The sequence below is a fragment of the Ctenopharyngodon idella genome, chromosome 4 (assembly GCF_019924925.1).
Source record: "Ctenopharyngodon idella isolate HZGC_01 chromosome 4, HZGC01, whole genome shotgun sequence".
NCBI classification, from domain to species: Eukaryota; Metazoa; Chordata; class Actinopteri; order Cypriniformes; family Xenocyprididae; genus Ctenopharyngodon; species Ctenopharyngodon idella.
Window position 1 is genome coordinate 30006831 of NC_067223.1, and position 19931 is coordinate 30026761.

Here is a 19931-nt window from a genome sequence, read left to right on the forward strand (position 1 = left end):
AAGGTGATTTAAGTGACTTTGAACGTGGCATGGTTGTTGGTGCCAGATGGGCTGGTCTCAATATTTCAGACACTGCTGATCTACTGGGATTTTCATGCACAACCATCTCTAGAAAGTGAGCGGCAGTTCTGCAGGCGAAAATGCCTTGTCGATGCAAGAGGTCAGAGGAGAATGACCAGCAGATGGGCCACAGCAGCAGAGGACACACCGGGTGCTACTCCTGTCAGCTAAGAACAGGAAACTGAGGCTAAAATTCACACAGGCTCACCAAAATTGGACAGTGGAATATTGGAAAAACGTTGTATGGTCTGATGAATCTTGATTTCTGCTGCGACATTCAGAAGGTAGGGTCAGAATTGGGTGTAAACAACATGAAAGCATGGATTCATCCTGTCTTGTGCCATCTGGTGGTGTAATGGTGTGGGGGATATTAGTTTTAGTTTATTAGTTTTTGGGCCACACTTTGGGACCCTTAGTAACATTGTTTAAATGCCTCAGCTTATAAATAAATAAACAAATAAATAAATAGAGAGAGAGAGAGAGAGAGAGGCAGAGTGTATATTTGTGTATATATGTACACACACACACTTTAGTAATTGCAAAAAAAGACGAACGCGAGCGATTGTGATTACTGTATTCATCATCAGTTCCTGCTCAAGTCCCACGCAAGCTGTCATCGTTTAAGCCGCTCAGAAAACAGATCCATGAGATCACATGACCTCTAATCTTTGGACTATTTCCGCTTTGGTTCAGACACTGACTGGAAAATTTGTGAAGCGAGGACGATTCATTCAAAGCGTCTCAGGGCTGTGGATCGTGCTGGTGGGGGACAATCGGGCAGAAGGAGACGCACAAACAAACGTCGCTCCGCAGACATGCTCACGCGCGTCAAATCCGCAGTTGCCAGCTTCATGGGTGGAATCATGGCTGTATCGTCTATTAATAATAATGAACGTTCGGGTGGCTCGGACCTGCCGCTCAAATACCCCTACATGAGACCGAAGTTTCTAGGACTATCGCCGGATGAGATCGAGTGCTCGGCGGACCACATCGCTAGACCTATCCTGATCCTGAAAGAGACGTGCAGGTTGCCGTGGGCGACGGGATACGCAGAGTAAGCAACTCCTGCATGCCTTACAAAATAACACTATAAAATGAACGCTAATGCACCGGCGTGGCATGGTTAACATGCAGTGATGTATAATAATAATAATAATAATAATAATAATAATAATAATAATAATAATTAAGTAATACACGTTAGGGCTGGGCGATATGACAAATCTTATGTCACGATATGAGTAATTTTATATCACGATAACGATATCACAATATAGTTATTTTTGCTTTAAATAAGATTTTTATGATATCAACATTTTCCATATCATTGAAATTTCATAATTATCATCAATTTCACTATAATTAAAAAAAAATTAATACTAGCCTAAAAAACTCTCAAGCTTACTCAGTGGTTCCCAACCTGTGGGCCGCGGCCACTAGTGATCCTCCAGGTGGGCCTCGAGATGAATTAAAATTAATTTACATATATTAATATAATTCATTAATTTAATTATTAATACGTTACATTTAATAAATTAATTAAAAAATACATTTAAAACAAGGCACCACCTCTCTCGTACTTAGGCTATTGTGATTGTTTCGGTTCAGCCCAGTCTGTTTCTCATCGTGCTGCTGTGAAATACAGACTGAACGGTGGCTCACAACGCAAACTCTCTCAGTTGGAAAAAGAAAACCTGTGTCGCTAAAAAGGTTTTGATGGATGACGATTGTAATGAAGGTAAAGACGATTACAGTGACATACAGGAGTCGTATAGGCATGCGCGAGTCCGCAATTATTGATGCGCAAACAAACCGTGCATGTGCGTTCTCGACTCACTGATCGCTATAACATCGTATTTCTGCATGAACACAGTTCAATATATAAGCGTAGTTGTCAAAATTAATGTACTGTGAGTGTTTTATAACGGATGTTTGCCGAACTAGCGTGTTTTGGAGAAGTTTGAGAGGATCAGTGGTGTTATATGTCGATAATTTTGAATGGATCCGCATAGTTTTTAAATTCAGTCCTTTGGTATCTCTCTGTGGTCTTATTTGGTATGGCAGGTTGACTTGTGCTTATTTAAGTTACTGTATTACTGAGCAGAGTAAGTACTTTTAAGTTGTAAAGAATGTCTGCAAAGTTTGCAAAACAGAACAATGAACGTTTAAATCTATATTGAGTTTCTTCTTTAAATAAATAATAACATGGGGTTGAAAAGTAATCGCACTAAAATACAAATGTTTGTGTAAATTAAAAAAAAAGGGGGGGGGGCGATTCGGAGAGGAGGTGGGCCTTGGCGTATAAAAGGTTGGGAACCACTGCTCTAGACAAATAAACTGTGATAAAGAAAGAGCAAATAAAAAAACTACAATAGAACAAAGACAGACGAAATAGACGTACATGAAAAAACTTAAAGCACTAGAAAATGTATAAAGTAATCAAAGGTATAAAAAAACTATGCATAGACTTTACTGTGTAAATTAAATATACATTTATTCTTATTAAAGTTACAAAAGCAAGCAGTGAGAAATTTTCTCTCTTTTTTGTTGTTTGATTAGCAGGTAAATTTGGATGCTGTCCCTTTAAGACTGACTGCACCGATCCATTAATGCCAAGTTTACACTACAGGATTTTAAGCCCGATTTAAGCCAGATTTGCAAGTTAACGAGCTCGCCGACAGGTCGGGCTGTGATCGGGGGAAAATCAGCGAGTGATCGCCGCTCGCCAATCTTTATGTGTGAACTACTCAAAGACACATCAAAGAGGCTCGCTGACACGTCGCCGACACCTCGCAGACGCCAGACAAATATCTAGCATGCTAAATATCTGGAGCTGTCGGCCGACTAGATATCCTGTGGTGTCATGTGTCGCGACGCATCAGCCAATGAAATATACACTGATGTCTATGGAAGCAGCAATAGAGTACCTCAGGGATGATGTTTTTTTTTTTTTTTTTTTTTTTTTTTTTTTTATAAACCTTTATTGTGTCTTAAAAACGGTGGTTGCTAACAAATTGCTAAAAGGGACTACTTCCTTTGGCGGGGACTTTAGACGTCATCATGACAAACAGGACATATGGACAGCATTTCTCATGAAAAAGTGGATAAGTATTCATACACAGCGCAGATCATAATCAGCGAGCATGTTTTTAAATCAAGTTGTTTTTTAAATAAAGTTTGAGGAAGCTTGGTGGTGGTGACGTTGATCCGCGACCATGGTTTGCTGTAGTCCGTTTGTAGCCTACTGTTAGTTTTTTATATCTGACGACTTTTAGGCTTCAAAATGTATAAATATTGTGTTAACTTGTGAAGATTACCTTGATAGACAAAACGTGTAAGTGTCATAACCCTTTGTTAAACACAGAGCTTATTTTTTGCGATTTATCCAAAAGTCTATGGAAAAATGTATTGGCTTTCGATCGAGGGAACCCATGCGGTGCTAACTTCCGGGTTGGCCTACAAAAACACATCATCCCTGAGGTACTCTATAACAATCCATTCAAATATAATTTGCTGATGTTTATTCATATCAGATACACATTGTGTAAGTAACTATAAAGCTCACTCATTCTATTGTTCTCCCAGTTCACCGGCCACATGTATTTCGGGACAAATGGATGAATTCACATTATATATTAAGATCAAGGTCATTACATAGGTTTTTAAATGACAAAACACTCACTTACACATATTTGAGAATCGGAATATCAGATAGTTGATGACATGATGAGAAAAGCAATAGATCTGTCATACAGTGTGGCCAGCTGGCCGCGGTGTGTCACTTGACAAGCATGACGCGTCGTCATGGAAACAATAAAGGGAAACGTAACAGTCGCCTTAACTCTGGGAGGTCAGCCAGAATGTTTTAAACTTATGTTTGAAAGGGTTATTTTAATTAATTAAATTTAGTTCAAAATTAAATCTAATTTCCTCCCAACATCCATTTTCAAATAAAGTCATATCGCACAGCCCTAATACACGTGCAACTTTTTGTCGCAAACATGCATTCGTTCACACTCTTGCTCTATGCAGTTTTAATAGGTATAATGTCAAATTTAGCAATGTTTACAGAATATAGGGTAGGATGCACCATATATAGGGTAGGAACCCCATATATATATATATATATATATATATATGGTGCTGGTCATATAATTAGAATATCATCGAAAAGTTGATTTATTTCACTAATTCCATTCAAAAAGTGAAACTTGTATATTATATTCATTCATTACACACAGACTGATATATTTTTAAAATGTTTATTTCTTTTAATTTTGATGATTATAACTGACAACTAAGGAAAATCCCAAATTCAGTAACTCAGAAAATTAGAATAATTACTTAAGACCAATACAAAGAAAGGATTTTTAGAAATCTTGGCCAACTGAAAAGTATGAACATAAAAAGTATGAGCATGTACAGCACTCAATACTTAGTTGGGGCTCCTTTTGCCTGAATTACTGCAGCAATGCGGCGTGGCATGGAGTCGATCAGTCTGTGGCACTGCTCAGGTGTTATAAGAGCCCAGGTTGCTCTGATAGTGGCCTTCAGCTCTTCTGCATTGTTGGGTCTGGCATATCGCATCTTCCTCTTCACAATACCCCATAGATTTTCTAAGGACCATGGATACCATGGTCCTTAAACCAGGTATTGGTAGCTTTGGCACTGTGTGCAGGTGCCAAGTCCTGTTGGAAAATGAAATCTGCATCTCCATAAAGTTGGTCAGCAGCAGGAAGCATGAAGTGCTCTAAAACTTCCTGGTATACGGCTGCGTTGACCTTGGACCTCAGAAAACACAGTGGACCAACACCAGCAGATGACATGGCACCCCAAACCATCACTGACTGTGGAAACTTTACACTGGACCTCAAGCAACGTGGATTGTGTGCCTCTCCTCTCTTCCTCCAGACTCTGGGACCCTGATTTCCAAAGGAAATGCAAAATTTACTTTCATCAGAGAACATAACTTTGGACCACTCAGCAGCAGTCCAGTCCTTTTTGTCTTTAGCCCAGGTGAGACGCTTCTGACGCTGTCTGTTGTTCAAGAGTGGCTTGACACAAGGAATGCGACAGCTGAAACCCATGTCTTGCATACGTCTGTGCGTAGTGGTTCTTGAAGCACTGACTCCAGCTCCAGTCCACTCTTTGTGAATCTCCCCCACATTTTTGAATGGGTTTTGTTTCACAATCCTCTCCAGGGTGCGGTTATCCCTATTGCTTGTACACTTTTTTTTCTACCACATCTTTTCCTTCCCTTCGCCTCTCTATTAATGTGTTTGGACACAGAGCTCTGTGAACAGCCAGCCTCTTTTGCAATGACCTTTTGTGTCTTGCCCTCCTTGTGCAAGGTGTCAATGGTCGTCTTTTGGACAACTGTCAAGTCAGCAGTCTTCCCCATGTTTGTGTAGCCTACAGAACTAGACTGAGAGACCATTTAAAGGCCTTTGCAGGTGTTTTGAGTTAATTAGCTGATTAGAGTGTGGCACCAGGTGTCTTCAATATTGAACCTTTTCACAATATTCTAATTTTCTGAGATACTGAATTTGGGATTTTCCTTAGTTGTCAGTTATAATCATCAAAATTAAAAGAAATAAACATTTGAAATATATCAGTCTGTGTGTAATGAATGAATAAAATATACAAGTTTCACTTTTTGAATGGAATTAGTGAAATAAATCAACTTTTTGATGATATTCTAATTATATGACCTGTGTGTGTGTGTGTGTGTGTGTGTGTGTATATATATATATATCTATCATACAGTATCTCACAGAAGTGAGTACACCCCTCACATTTTTGTAAATATTTTATTATATCTTTTCATGTGACAACACTGAAGAAATGACACTTTGCTACAATGTAAAGTAGTGAGTGTACAGCTTGTATAACAGTGTAAATTTGCTGTCCCCTCAAAATAACTCAACACACAGCCATTAATGTCTAAACCGCTGGCCACAAAAGTGAGTACACCCCTAAGTGAAAAAGTGCAAATTGGGCCCAAAGTTTTAATATTTCGTGTGGCCACCATTATTTTCCAGCACTGCCTTAACCCTCTTGGGCATGGAGTTCACCAGAACTTCACAGCTTGCCACTGGAGTCCTCTTCCACTCCTCCATGACGACATCACGGAGCTGGTGGATGTTAGAGACCTTGCGCTCCTCCACCTTCCATTTGAAGATGCCCCACAGATGCTCAATAGGGTTTAGGTCTGGAGACATGCTTGGCCAGTCCATCACCTTTACCCTCAGCTTCTTCAGCAAGGCAGTGGTCGTCTTGGAGGTGTGTTTGGGGTCGTTATCATGTTGGAATACTGCCCTGCGGCCCGGTCTCCGAAGGGAGAGGATCATGCTCTGTTGGCATTCATGGTTCCCGCAATGAACTGTAGCTCAGTGAACCCAGTGCCGGCAGCACTCATGCAGCCCCAGACCATGACACTCCCACCACCATGCTTGACTGTAGGCAAGACACACTTGGCTTTGTACTCCTTACCTGGTTGCCGCCACACACACTTGACACCATCTGAACCAAATAAGTTTATCTTGGTCTCATCAGACCACAGGACATGGTTCCTCAGTCTGCTTGTCTACAGCAAACTGTTGGCGGGCTTTCTTGTGCATCATCTTTAGAAGAGGCTTCCTTCTGGGATGACAGCCATGCAGACCAATTTGATGCAGTGTGCGGCGTATGGTCTGAGCACTGACAGGCTGACCCCCCACCCCTTCAACCTCTGCAGCAATGCTGGCAGCACTCATATGTTTATTTCCCAAACACAACCTCTGGATATGACGCTGAGCACGTGCACTCAACTTCTTTGGTCAACCATGGCGAGGCCTGTGCTGAGTGGAACCTGTCCTGTTAAACCGCTGTATGGTCTTGGCCACCGTGCTGCAGCTCAGTTTCAGGATCTTGGCCATCTTCTTATAGCCTATGCCATCTTTATGTAGAGCAACAATTCTTTTTTTTTCAGATCCTCAGAGTTCCTTGCCATGAGGTGCCATGTTGAACTTCCAGTGACCAGTATGAGAGAGTGAGAGCGATAACACCAAATTTAACACACCTGCTCCCCATTCACACCTGAGACCTTGTAACACTAATGAGTCACATGACACCGGGGAGAGAAAATGGCTAATTGGGCCCAATTTAGACATTTTCACTTAGGGGTGTACTCACTTTTGTGGCCAGCGGTTTAGACATTAATGGCTGTGTGTTGAGTTATTTTGAGGGGACAGCAAATTTACATTATAATTATGTGATTGTAAATGCCGCGCTTGAAGACGCTGCTGTCAGCCACTTCAGAGTTCCTATTTCCAGGGCGAATGCAACCAGGAACATGGCCTGGGGGAGAAATTAGTTCCCAGGGAACTATTCTAGTGGCTAGTTCCTATAACTGAGTTCCTAGAACTATCTGGTGCGAAAGCCCCTATTTTCTCCAAATTCGGTATTAAATTCCACTGTTACACTGATGATACACAGCTTTATGTATCTACAAACCCTGATTCCATTCTTCTGCCTGCCTGTGTTACCAACTGCCTTTACGAAGTAAAAGTTTGGTTTTCTGCCAACTTTCTCAAACTTAATGGCAGTAAGACTGAAGTACTCCTTATTGGCGCTAATTCTATTCTCTCTGGGTCCTGCAGTTTTTCTTTATCCATTGACGGTTTTTCCCTTTTTCCTTCCCGCCAGGTTAGGAACTTGGGGTCATCTTTGACAGCACCCTTTCATTTGAAGCTCACATTAATAGTATAATCAGGTCTTGTTATTTTCATCTACGTAATATTGCTTGCCCCTGTCCATTTCTCACTCTGCGTAATTGTGTTATTCTTGTTCATTTGCTTGTCACCTCTTGCATTGACTACTGTAATTCTCTTTTATTTGGTTTTCCACACAAATCTCTTTATAAACTCCAACTGATTCAGAATTCTGCTGCTCGTATCATAAGCCGGACTCCATCTGTACAACATATTACCCCAATCACTTCAACAGCTTCATTGGCTTCCTATCAAATTCAGGATTGAATTTAAAATTCTTCTCCTCACTTACAAATCTCTTTATAACCTGTCTCCACTTTAACTTTCAGATCTCTTACAGCCCTGCATTCCTTCTCGAACTCTCCGGTCCTCTTCATTGGGTCTCCTTCATACACCTTCTGCTCATCTAACCACTTTGGGCCATAGGGCCTTTAGCCATGCTTCTTCTCACCTTTGGAATTCTCTCCCAGTCAACATCCGTGATTCAGACTCGTTATCTCAATTTAAAGTTAAACTTAAAACTCATTTATTCAGAATAGCTTATCCTTTATGATTACTGTGTGCACTCAAATCTAGCACTTTTGTTTTTGTTATTTTTATAGCTGTCATATTTGTAATTGTTGCTTTCCCCTTATTTATGGTTTATTGGCATTGTTATTTGCTGTTATTTATTATTTTAATATTGTTATTGTTGCTATTAATTCTTGATGTATGGTGACCTTGAGCGATTAGAAAGGCGCCTTAAATAAAATGTATTATTATTATTATTATTATTATTATTACCATACTTGGCCTTCACATGTCACACTTATACCATTAGGACCTGGGTAGAAGATATTTTTGCTGCACTTCTCAGTTTGGAAGGACTGCTGTCAAATGGGTAGAGCAGTTCAGACATTGGTGGCATATCTAAGGGTAGAACCCATTCTCGTGCCTTTGATTATCCGTGTATGTCTTTTTTTTTTCTAAAAGTCCTTTCACATATCTAAACATGTCTTTATAGAAGGAAGTTCTTGTGTTTTATTCTTTCATACCTTACTGAAGGATATTAATCCCCTTTCCTCTGATATCGCCCTCTTCCATTGCTTTCTCAGGTGTCTTTTTTCCTTTTTTAAAAAAATTTATTTTACCTTTATTTAACCAGGAAGTCTTATTGAGATTTACAATCTCTTTTACAAGAGAGACCTGGCCAAGGTAACAGCCAAACAGTAAAACAATTTTAAAATACAACAAGTACACATTACAACAATATTTAAACACATCCTCTCAACAAAAACAATCACAAGCTTCCAATACCACTGTCTTTGTAATGCATTTAAATTCACCAATAGACACAAATTTATCTAGTTTTAGATCTTTTTGCAAATTATTCCATGCCCAGGGTGCATAATATGAAAAAGCAGTTTTCCCCAGTTCTGTACAAACTCGTGGTATGTTAAAAAGCAAACACTTGGAAGAGCATAGCTGGTAATTGCCAGAACAAAGACAAAGAAGAGTGCAGAGATAAGCTGGAAGTTTACCTAACATTGCTTTATAAATAAAAATGTACCAGTGCTGTTTTCTACGTATAGATAATGATGTCCAACCCACCATCTCATATAAAATGCAATGATGAGTACGGGATTTTGCATTTGTAATAAAACGCAGTGAAGCATGGTATACCGAGTCAAGGCATGTTAAAATAGAAGAGGCTGCATGCATGTATAATATATCACCATAATCAAGCACAGTTAGAAAGGTAGCTTCTACAAGTTTCTTTTTGGTCTTAAAAGTAAAATTAGATTTATTTCTAAAATAAAAGCCAAGCTTCAGTTTGAGTTTCCTGATTAGATTAGCAATATGTACATTAAACAAAAGCTTATCATCAATCCAAATGCCCAAGTACTTATAAAAAGGTACTCTTTCAATAACTTTACCATCAGATGCAAAAATACTAAAATTATCAAGTACTTGTGCCTGAGCTTTTGAAAAAACCATAAACTTTGTTTTCTGCGAATTTAAAACTAATTTTAAACTAACCAGAGCATCTTCCAGTAACTGAAATGCAATCTGAAGCTCTTTTACCGCCTGTGTTATAGATGGAGCAAGTGTATAAATAATAGTATCATCAGCATAAAAGTGTTTTTTTGCTTGAATGTCCTTACCCAAATCATTTATATAAATAGAAAACAAAATAGGTCCTAAAATGGAACCCTGGGGGACCCCTTTTAGATATATCAAGAAAATCAGATTTAAGATCCTCCACATGAACACACTGAGTCCGATCTACCAAATAATTTCTAAACCATTTCAATGTTCCTGGTCCGAAACCGGCACTACTAAGTTTTTTTTATCAGTAAATCATGATTCACTGAATCAAACGCCTTAGACAGATCCACAAATAAAGCTGCACAGTGTTGTTTTTTTATCCAAGGCACCAATAATATCATTTAACACTACCGTAGCAGCAGTAATGGTACTATGGCCAGTTCTAAAACCAGATTGATAAGAATTTAAAATATTATACCTGAGATTCAAAAATCTTAGTCAAAACTGAAAGTTTGGAGATGGGACGATAGTTGTTCATGTCTGAGGGATCACCACCTTTAAATAATGGGAGAACATAAGCAGCTTTCCAAATTTTAGGTAACGAGTTTGATACAAGACTTAGATTAAATATATGAGTAAGTGGCTCAGCAATAATATCCGCTGCCACCTTCAAAAGATAAGGGTCTAAGTTATCTGGGCCCACAGATGTCTTATTATCAATGCCTTTCAGCGCTTTACAAATCTGATTTACTGAAACTGGTTTAAAAACAAAAACATCCAGACTACCAGTTGCTGGTGTAATCCCAGAAAATGGTACAGTTGTATTTGCATTTAAACTGTCAAATACAGACCCAGCTTGTATAAAATGTTTATTTAACTGGCTAATCATAGCAACATTATTATTTATTTTATCTAGCCCAACCTGAATATATTCAGGTAGGCTAGAGGCTACATGAGTCCCTGACATGGATTTAATTATTTTAAAAATTTTGAAGGGTTATTTAAATTCTCTGTAACTGACTTTAAATAAAACTCAGATTTAGACTTCCTAATCATCATAATCACTTAGGTGTTCTATCTCTTTTTGCCATCTGGATTTGAGTGATGTTGACATGTTCTTTTTTTGAGAAAACTCAGATTACATAAGAGATGGCAGAGAGAATAGTGACTCATGTCCAGTTTTCAAAAATTATTCATTCCAGTGTTTAGCTTTAAAAAAAACAACCTCTCTCATATTCTGAGATTGTTTCTGAGCCATGCCAGTCTTCCGTCACAGCGCTGTGTACAGACAGAACTGCAGGTCAAAACATCTGATGCCTGTGCATTATGATAGCAAACTACAGTCGACGAGTCTCGCTTGTAAATTTTTTATGGATGATGATTGTAATCAATGTTAAGATGATTGTAGTGACATACAGGAGTCATACATTAGGCACATGTAAGTCCATTATTTTTAATGCGCAAACAAACTATATGTGCGCTTTCTGCGCACTGATCGTTAACACTGTATTTTTGCACAAGCACATTTCAGTATGGTTGCAAGATTGTCAAGAAAATTCATGTCTGCCAAGTGTTTTGGAGGAGTTAGTGAGGGTCAGTGGCAAGGGCGGTTCTGGGCCGTTTTTAGGTCAGCTTTTTAGCCCCCCTAAAACTATAATCACCTACAATCTGAATGATCAGGCTAGTGCTGCTTCCTCAAGAAAGTTTATTGTTTTCACGTGTTTTTAAGTCTTGTCAGTTTAAACATTCGTGTGATTTTTAAGCCATTCATTCACAAGATGCTGTGAAGGAAAACTTGCGCACTGTGAGTGTGCTACAGATGGGGTCTTTAATATGACTTTTGCTACTACTTGTCACAGTGAATGTCTCACTTGATGTCTTTATTTTTTTTATTCTACTATTTTTATTCCAATTTAAGGCACAGATGAGATATAGACATCACGTAGACATCACAGACGTTGCAGTGAATTTTTTTTTTTTTTTTTCTCTAACACATATTGCAACACGCTATTTAACACGGCTCACTGCAGTGTGTCAGCAACTGCGCAATTAACTTTCTCTTCACTTATTCCTCTCAATGAACGTGACATCTGCATCTGTCTTATAACGTGACGTCTGAGTGTGTGTGTGTGTACAGGTTTATATTACATATTAAATTAGGTTTTTTTTCAAAAATGCAGAAAGTTTTGTGTGATGGGTAGGTTTAGGGTTAGTGTAAGGGGATATAATATACAGTTTGTACAGTATAAAATCCATTACGCCTATGCAGAGTCCCCACAAAGATATAAAAAAAAAAACGAATGTCTCCACAAAGAGTAAGTTTAAAAAAAAATTTAAAAAAATTGATATATTGTATTTTTTTTTTATTTTTTTTTTTAAGTTTATTGTTGGGGTTATTATTGTTTATAATTTTAATGTAGGCTACAGCACTTTGCCATACATCAGTGATCGCCAACCCGTCGATCGCAATCGCATCAACTGGTAGCCTAGATCTGAGACTGTTTCTGTAGATCCTGTAAATAACAGAAAAACAATGGCCTACATTATGTCTGATATCCAAAATAATACAATTAGGCTATTTGCAAACACAAGAACTAATATAAACACAAAACAATTTATGTCCTATAGCTTACTTTACTGTAGTTTGCCATTTGTTTATTTAGGCTATTTATTTATTTTAATTTTTAAATTAAATTAAAATTTAATTTTTACACACTTTGTTTGTGTGTATATATACCTCAATGAAATAAATTTTGAAATATAAAAAAATAAATAGGCCTAAACAAATGCTCAAACATCCATTTTGAAACATTTTTTATTCCTTCAGTGAAATGACACACTACAGTCTGTAAAACTATGAAATAAATATCAGTAAATAATGGTAACCTAAATGATAAGACAGTGAAGTATTATTCTAAAAAACATTTGTTTTTTTATTTCCACACAAAGATGCGTCATATAGCCCACCGCTCTGCGCTTTGAGAGGGATGTGGGACACAAGCAGGAAAGAGACCATTTCTCTTTAATAATATCTTCATGTTATCTCCTGATGTTACAAGCAACTGACACTTGTTGTAAAAGGTCTGAAGAGCTAGTTTTATCTTCAGACATTCAGGCTATGTTTGATTTTGCGCTGCCAGAGAAAGCGAAACTAAAAATCACCGGTGTGAAACGTGCTATACAAATAAACTTGACGCGCCTTATAAAGTCTAATAACAAGCACAAACTGTGTTAAATAGAAATTGACGTGCAAGCAAAAAGGTTTCTGTCCTACGGTGTTTTTTTCTACTTTACCACAGTAAAGAATGCGAATATAATAGGCCTAATTAAAAGCAAACCAAAGGAAGAAACGTGTATATAATCCCCTGCGTGAGTGAAGATTTGGGAAAAGAAACAGAGATTCCATGTTCAGTGGAATAACTAATGGAATATTTTTAAATTCTCTGTCGGGTGACCAGAACGTGATTCGCAAAACAGAATACAAAGCCGACAAATCTTAAATTTATGGACTCGCGTACCTCTCTCATTTGGCATGAACCAAAATGTTTTCATGGCTGCGATGTCACATTTAATTGCTAACCTATTAGCCTATTTCTGCTATAAACAGCTTTGTGCTTCACTCTGTCATATTCACGTAAAATACTGGCACAGCCCTATCAGTGGGTACTGAATATACCCGGATACTCAGTACTCCTGGTACTACAGAAATGCTGGTATCGTCACATTTTCAAAATTTCAGTACCGACTTGATACTGAAGTACCGGTACTTTTGACAACACTAGCAGGGAACATAATTTTTAGCAGCTCTAGAAGAAAAATAGTGTCATTGTCCAGCTTAAGTAAATTCAGTATTGATTCATTCCATTGTAAAAATCATTAGTTATTCATTTAGTTCATTTATTTATACAGCAGCTCTGGAGAAAACAGTGATGTCATCGTCCAGGTAAGTTCGCATACAATGGTGTCAACGCAGGCAGATCAGTAATATTGTTGAATATCAAGTCAAGTCAAGTCACCTTTATTTATATAGCGCTTTTTACAATGTAGATTGTGTCAAAGCAGCTTTACATTGATAACTGGTACATTATTTGGCTGCACAGCAGGAAGAATAGTGTCAATGCAGGCAGATCAAAGCACTGTTGAATATCAAATGTCAAGTCAAATGTCAAGTGTCCCCAACTAAGCAAGCCAAAGGCGACAGCGGCAAGGAACCCAAACTCCATCAGGTGACATCAGGTGGCAGACAAGTGGCAAATAGGTGTTTAAATGGAGAAAAAAAACCTTGGGAGAAACCAGGCTTAGTCGGGGGGCCAGTTCTCCTCTGGCCAACAGTGCTTTGTTACGATTCAGGTAGCTATCATAAGTCCGACAGGATCGCAACATTCAAAGTATTTATTCCAGTTCCATCCAATTGAGGATCGTATTCATCACGGCGGTATGGGCAGTTGTTGAGAAACTGTGTCGTGGCTGTCGTGTCGATGAGGCCCTCACAGTGGATGATCTAGTTGACTCAATCTCTGCTGATACTTCAGGGCTGCGTTGTGGTCGTGTCAAGTCGCAGGTCCTTGGTCTCACCTGGATACGGCCCGGATCCGGTTAACTACGGTGAACCTCGGGATAACCAGAAAGACTAATATTAGCGTAGATGCCATTCTTCTTCTGATGTAACGAGTACATCAGGTGTTATAGGAAGTGTTCCCGGTTCCAGCTGACCTAATTTATGCAGCCTAATAATCATTTAACAGATTTGAAAATATAAATTGGTAATGTGTTAGGTGTATGCCAGATTAAAGAAATGCGTTTTTAGTCTAGATTTAAACTGACAGAGTGTGTCTGCTTCCCGAACAATGCTAGGAAGATTGTTCCAGAGTTTAGGTGCCAAATAGGAGAAGGATCTACCGCCTGCTGTTGATTTTGATATTCTAGGTATTATCAGCTGGCCTGAATTCTGAGATCGCAATAGGCGTGAAGGACTATAATGAATTAGGAGCTCGCTCGGGTACTGGGGAGCTAAACCATTTAGTGCTTTGTAAGTAATTAGCAAGATTTTAAAATCTATACGATGTTTAACAGGAAGCCAATGCAGTGTTGACAGAACTGGGCTAATATGGTCATACTTCCTAGTTCTAGTAAGAACTCTATCTGCTGCATTTTGTACGAGCTGTAGTTTATTTATCAGGCGAGCAGAACAACCACCCAGTAGAGCGTTACAGTAATCTAGCCTTGAGGTCATGAACGCATGAACTAACTGTTGTAGCGAATTAACTCAAAGGGGAAATATTAATAATTATTCATAACTCATTATGATTATTAATAATGATTAATTATGAATATGTAAATCAGTTAATCAGATTAACTGGATGTAGCTACATTAATATTACAATCAATTAACCTGTTCGTCCAGCGAACACTCAGTGTTGATTGTTTATTAATTCTAAGAAATGTTCATTTCCAGGTTATGGAAAAACAACATTCGTATTGTACAGTACTACTCAGAGCATGTAGTCAGGATCTAAATCATTTAAGAGGCAATTTATTAGCAGACGGAGTCAGAACCAAACATGTATTGTGCACAATCTTTATTAACTAACTCACAAACACATAACTAAACTAACAGACACATAACATACACGAAGGTCACAGACATACATTGGTAAGAATGAGCAATGATATGATAATGAGAGTTGAACCGGAAGTAGAACTGTTGATAGAGCTATAGGAAAAAGTCATAGACAATCTGGAAAAGAATCATCAGTTTCCTCAGTAATAAAACACCTTTGCTGACAAAGGTAAGTTTTACAAATCAGTACTAAATCGCTGTTTAGTGTTCAAATGTACGATACTTGCAAGATGCCTTTAGGCTGAGGAGCATCGGATCTGCAGGCTGGGTTGTAATCTTGATGTTTCGGTCCGAAGTTGTTGCCAGTATCTTCTGCGTTAGATGAAGTACTATGAAAACTTATAGATGAGCACATGGCTGGGTTGTAGGCCGAGGCCTGCAGGCCTAGGCCTACAGGCCTGCAGCAAGAAGGGGGTCTCTTCAGTCGTCCAAGAAGCAAGGAAAGAGAGATAGTGGCATTGTTCACTGGCTTTTAACCTCTGGTCAAAGTCACACCTCTTAGTTGTTGACCGGACCAATGAAGATGTTGTATTTCCGGGCGATAACACGCCTCCTGTCAGGGCTTTTATGATCGAGCAAGATTTACTGGCTGAGTTTTGAAGAAGAACTATTAAAGATTCTTGTAATACTGATGTGTTGCACAGGTATGGACATACCGCATACACAAGCATTTAAATCTTCTCGATACGAACCCATAGACACTAAACATGGCATAATTGAAGTTACCTTAAATGTATCATAAAACATGTGAATTCAATGAGTGCAATACAACAACAGCAATAATGGATACCATTTCCTAGGGATGTGCATGTTCATTTATAGAACGGTCTGTCTATAAAATAATGCAGGAAAGTCTGTGTTCTGTGGGGAAAATGCAGGAAAGATGCACGTTTCTGTGTCTCTTCTCTGCTCTTCCATGTGGCAACCACATTCTTTAACGCAATAAAACTTGTAACTGAGAACTTCTCGGGGGATGGGGGACAGGCCCCAGAGTGCTTTAAACAATTATTGGTTACCTATAACAAATAATTGTGTCTGATTTGTCTCAGTCGTTACATAATTCCCCCCTTTCGATCGTTGTTGTCCCTCTTATGGCAACAGCGAGCGATGTTGAAGGCGCAGAAAGATCAGACACACCACTGGCACACAAGGCTGGGAGGCTGTGATGGGCTCTGGTTGTATGCGTCTCCTGGAGTGGTGGTCGTTCCATGGCGGTTGATGTAGACCGTAGACAAGCTCAGGTCTCTGAGCTGGTGCTGCAGGCATCAAGGCGGCCAGTGCCTTGACAGTGTGTCACCTGTCACCCTGAAGTCAGTTAGTGTGGGCGAGATGTTTGCTGGTAGCAAGGTTCAGGTCTTTGAGCTTGCTCAGCAGGTGTTGAGGTAGCAGGTGCCTTGACAGTGTCACCTGTCGTTCGGACGCCCGTGAAGCAGGTGGTTGCAGGAAGAGGTTATGGGAGTTGTAGTGTGAAGAGTGTTTCAGACTGACCTAGGGTTGATGACAGAAGGGCAGCAGGCGTTTGTTACCTCTGCTCTCAGTCAGAAGGAGTCTGAAGTTTGCAGTGTCCCTCTGCTCTTGCGGCGGCGCCAACTTGAACAGGTCTGAGTGGTGTTGTGTGAGTGGTCAGAAGCTTGTGCTTCTGAGTACTCCTCAGGTAAGTACTGTTCAAGGAGCTCTCTTACTAGCGTTAGAAGCTCCTACAGGTCCGATGCAGGCATGTGCAGTCGTCCTTGTGCAGCCTCTGGATGGCTGCTGTGTGAAGGATGGGGAGGTTGTTGCTGGAGGTCTTCGAATGTCACTTCATGTGCCATTTCAGGGTTCATCTGAATGAATCCTTCTCCTTCTACGGCTGCAGAGGATTTCAGGAAATGGGCAGGTAAGGTGTCAAGTAAAAGGTTTTGGCTCCCCCCTTTGTACCTCTGTGCTTGGCTGGGGGAGGCCCTTCTGCTGATTCCATGTGGGGGAGTGAGATGTCCCTCCTGCTGTAGTTCTCTCTGTAGCAGGTAAGAGTATCTCAATTTTCTTTGGACCATGTTAAGTTCATCGTTTATGTGGTCCAGCTGCTGGGTCAGAGCTTCAGTCCCAGATCTGGACACATTCAGGTGACCTTCACGGGCCTTGATTCTGGCATCTTTGTCCAAGAGTTCAGAATTTGCAGTTTTTAACGGTGACTCTTTGTGAAATAGTTCCTTTTTTCCTTTTTTTTTTTTTTTTTTTTTTTTTTTAGGTCCTTTCTGGCTGTCTTTTCAGCTGTCAGAGCCTTTAGATGTCTGTGGATTTTCTCCTGTGACTCCACTCTGCCAGGGACATTGTGTCTGTCTTGCGCCCAGCATCTCTAGCTGGTCTATGCAGCTTTTAGCCTTTGTCAGCTCCTTGTGAGATTCTGCGATCTGGAGTTTGAGGTTGTTTACCTCCTGTTTCAAACCTGTGAGGTTGTGGGCCAGGAAGAAGTTGACCTCAGTCAGATCTTTGTGATCATACCTCTGGTTTTAGTCATCTGCCTTTACTTCTCTTCCATCGTTGTCCAGTTGCTTTTGGCTCTGGTGCTGCAAGTGATCAGCAGCACTGGTTAGGAGGGTGTTCCTCACGACACCTAGCCAGTCCTTTGGTCTGCCATCTGGGCAGTTAGGCTGAGCATTCTGCAACATTTTGGCACACTTGTGGTGAGAGTAAGGGCAAGAGACTAATGCAAGATCAAACAGTGTTTGGAGCTGAAGGCACAGTGGGCAGCTAGGTGTATAGCATACAGCTAGGTTTAATAAATGACTTAAGATGGATCTTATGGTCAAATTATTTCTCAGAACTCGCTGATGGCTCACAACAGGTTTGATCTCTGAACCAATGAAAAGAGAGAAAGGAAAAGGAGCGCTTTCCTATTAGATTGGGTTTATTAGGGGTGCTCAAAATTATGCCATAGCAATCGTTTAAATTACTTTTGTAACTGGCTCATAAAATTGAAGCAACTGTTGTAAATAAACAAAATCAAGAAGGAAAGTATGTCTAGTTACTTGTGGTTCTATTGGGAAATTAAACCACACGAGAGCAGAAAGGAAAATGTAAATAAATCAAGTCGATGAAAGAAATAATACTAGTAAAAACGAATAGCTGATTGCTATTATGATTAAAATCAATAAAAAGATTTAAAGAAGTGATTAAAACAACAGAATGACCTGGTATTGGGAATAGTCAACAGCACTAGCGATTAACAGTTAGATTAGCTTTGGTGATCAGTCTATAGTTGGTCACAGCTACAGCATGTTCAGGACCACACCCTGTGTGTGTCCCTCCCTGAAGTTTAGTCAACGTGCTATTGAAAAATCTCAACAAATCCTAGAATTCTTCTTTAGCTAAACAGTTTACATGTAATTGAATTTAGATTTAATTACCCTAGTAACTGCAGATTTAGCTGAACAGCGTTCAGGGAGAAGTGCACCTAAGTGCAGGTGAAATTAGCTGAGAAGAATTAAAGGCAAGGAAAGAGAGAAATCAGAAAACCAGGAATGTGGTTTAGATCACTTCACACTGCATACATACAAGCTGCTAACCGGTACATGTAGAAGTCATTAGTTAGCTTAGCCTGAGCGGAAGGGCCGCTAGGTGAGGTTAGCGTAGCCACCTAGCTTGGTTTGTTTACAATATGATGTCATGAGGTGGTGAGTTAGTACTTCCTGTGACGTTGTTGTCATGGGAAGCAGTGCGCGTCAGAGCAATTCACCAGTTCATGAAGAGTGTCTGCACATCTGAAAAGAGTCCTGCATCGAGTTAAAATGTGGCGCTTATACTTCACAATATTCAAAAATTAGATGTTACATTCAGTAAAATGCAAATGTGGTTTTACTCATGTAAACCCTTCTCTCTACTTTAAACAACTTCTTGACTAATTTAAAGAGTAGTTACACCGATTTGCCGTGAGTCAAAACTGGTCTAAGCGCGCAGAAGTCTCATCTTGTGAATAAATACTGATGTTTCTATCGGCCAATGAAACATAGTATTGATCACCGGGTAGCTATGCTTGTAGATGCAGCTACAGTTTAGATGAATGAGTCCCTCTGACTATAATTTCTAAGGTCTTTGCTCTGTAGAAAGGAAACCTTCATCCAAATCTACATTCATATAACACTGTACTGAGATTTTTCATCAGAAACAGGTTAAGCAATACTGCAATTGGTATTTCTTCAACCAAAGTAGAATAATCACTTCTGGTACAGTTTACATGCTGCTGAGCTGAGATTCCTTTGTCAAAACAGACTTATGCTCTAATACTGAAATTAGGTTTTCTTCGCTAAAATCAGATTAACTTTACACTGATACCATTTGACACATGTTAAGATGTGTTAAGACACTTTCTGTTACAGCAGAGGTGTCAATTCAAGCTATAGTTTTATCTGCATCTAACAAGCCAGCAACCACCGATCTACATGCGAATCAAACGTCGTGTCAAATGTCATGTCGGAATTATCAATTATTAAACA

At 39.4% G+C, this 19931-nt stretch overlaps 1 protein-coding gene across 3 annotated transcripts in view; it reads left to right on the forward strand.

Annotated features, from left to right (window-relative positions):
* Positions 1-648: 648 nt before the first annotated feature.
* Positions 649-19931, forward strand: part of LOC127510561 (protein phosphatase 1H-like) — a 132225-nt gene continuing 112942 nt past the window's right edge. For all 3 annotated transcript variants that reach the window (XM_051890145.1, XM_051890149.1, XM_051890150.1), the window contains exon 1: positions 649-1114. In XM_051890145.1, coding sequence (XP_051746105.1) covers positions 876-1114 — 239 coding nt within the window. In that variant the 5' untranslated portion in view covers positions 649-875. The remainder of the gene's footprint in view (positions 1115-19931) is intronic.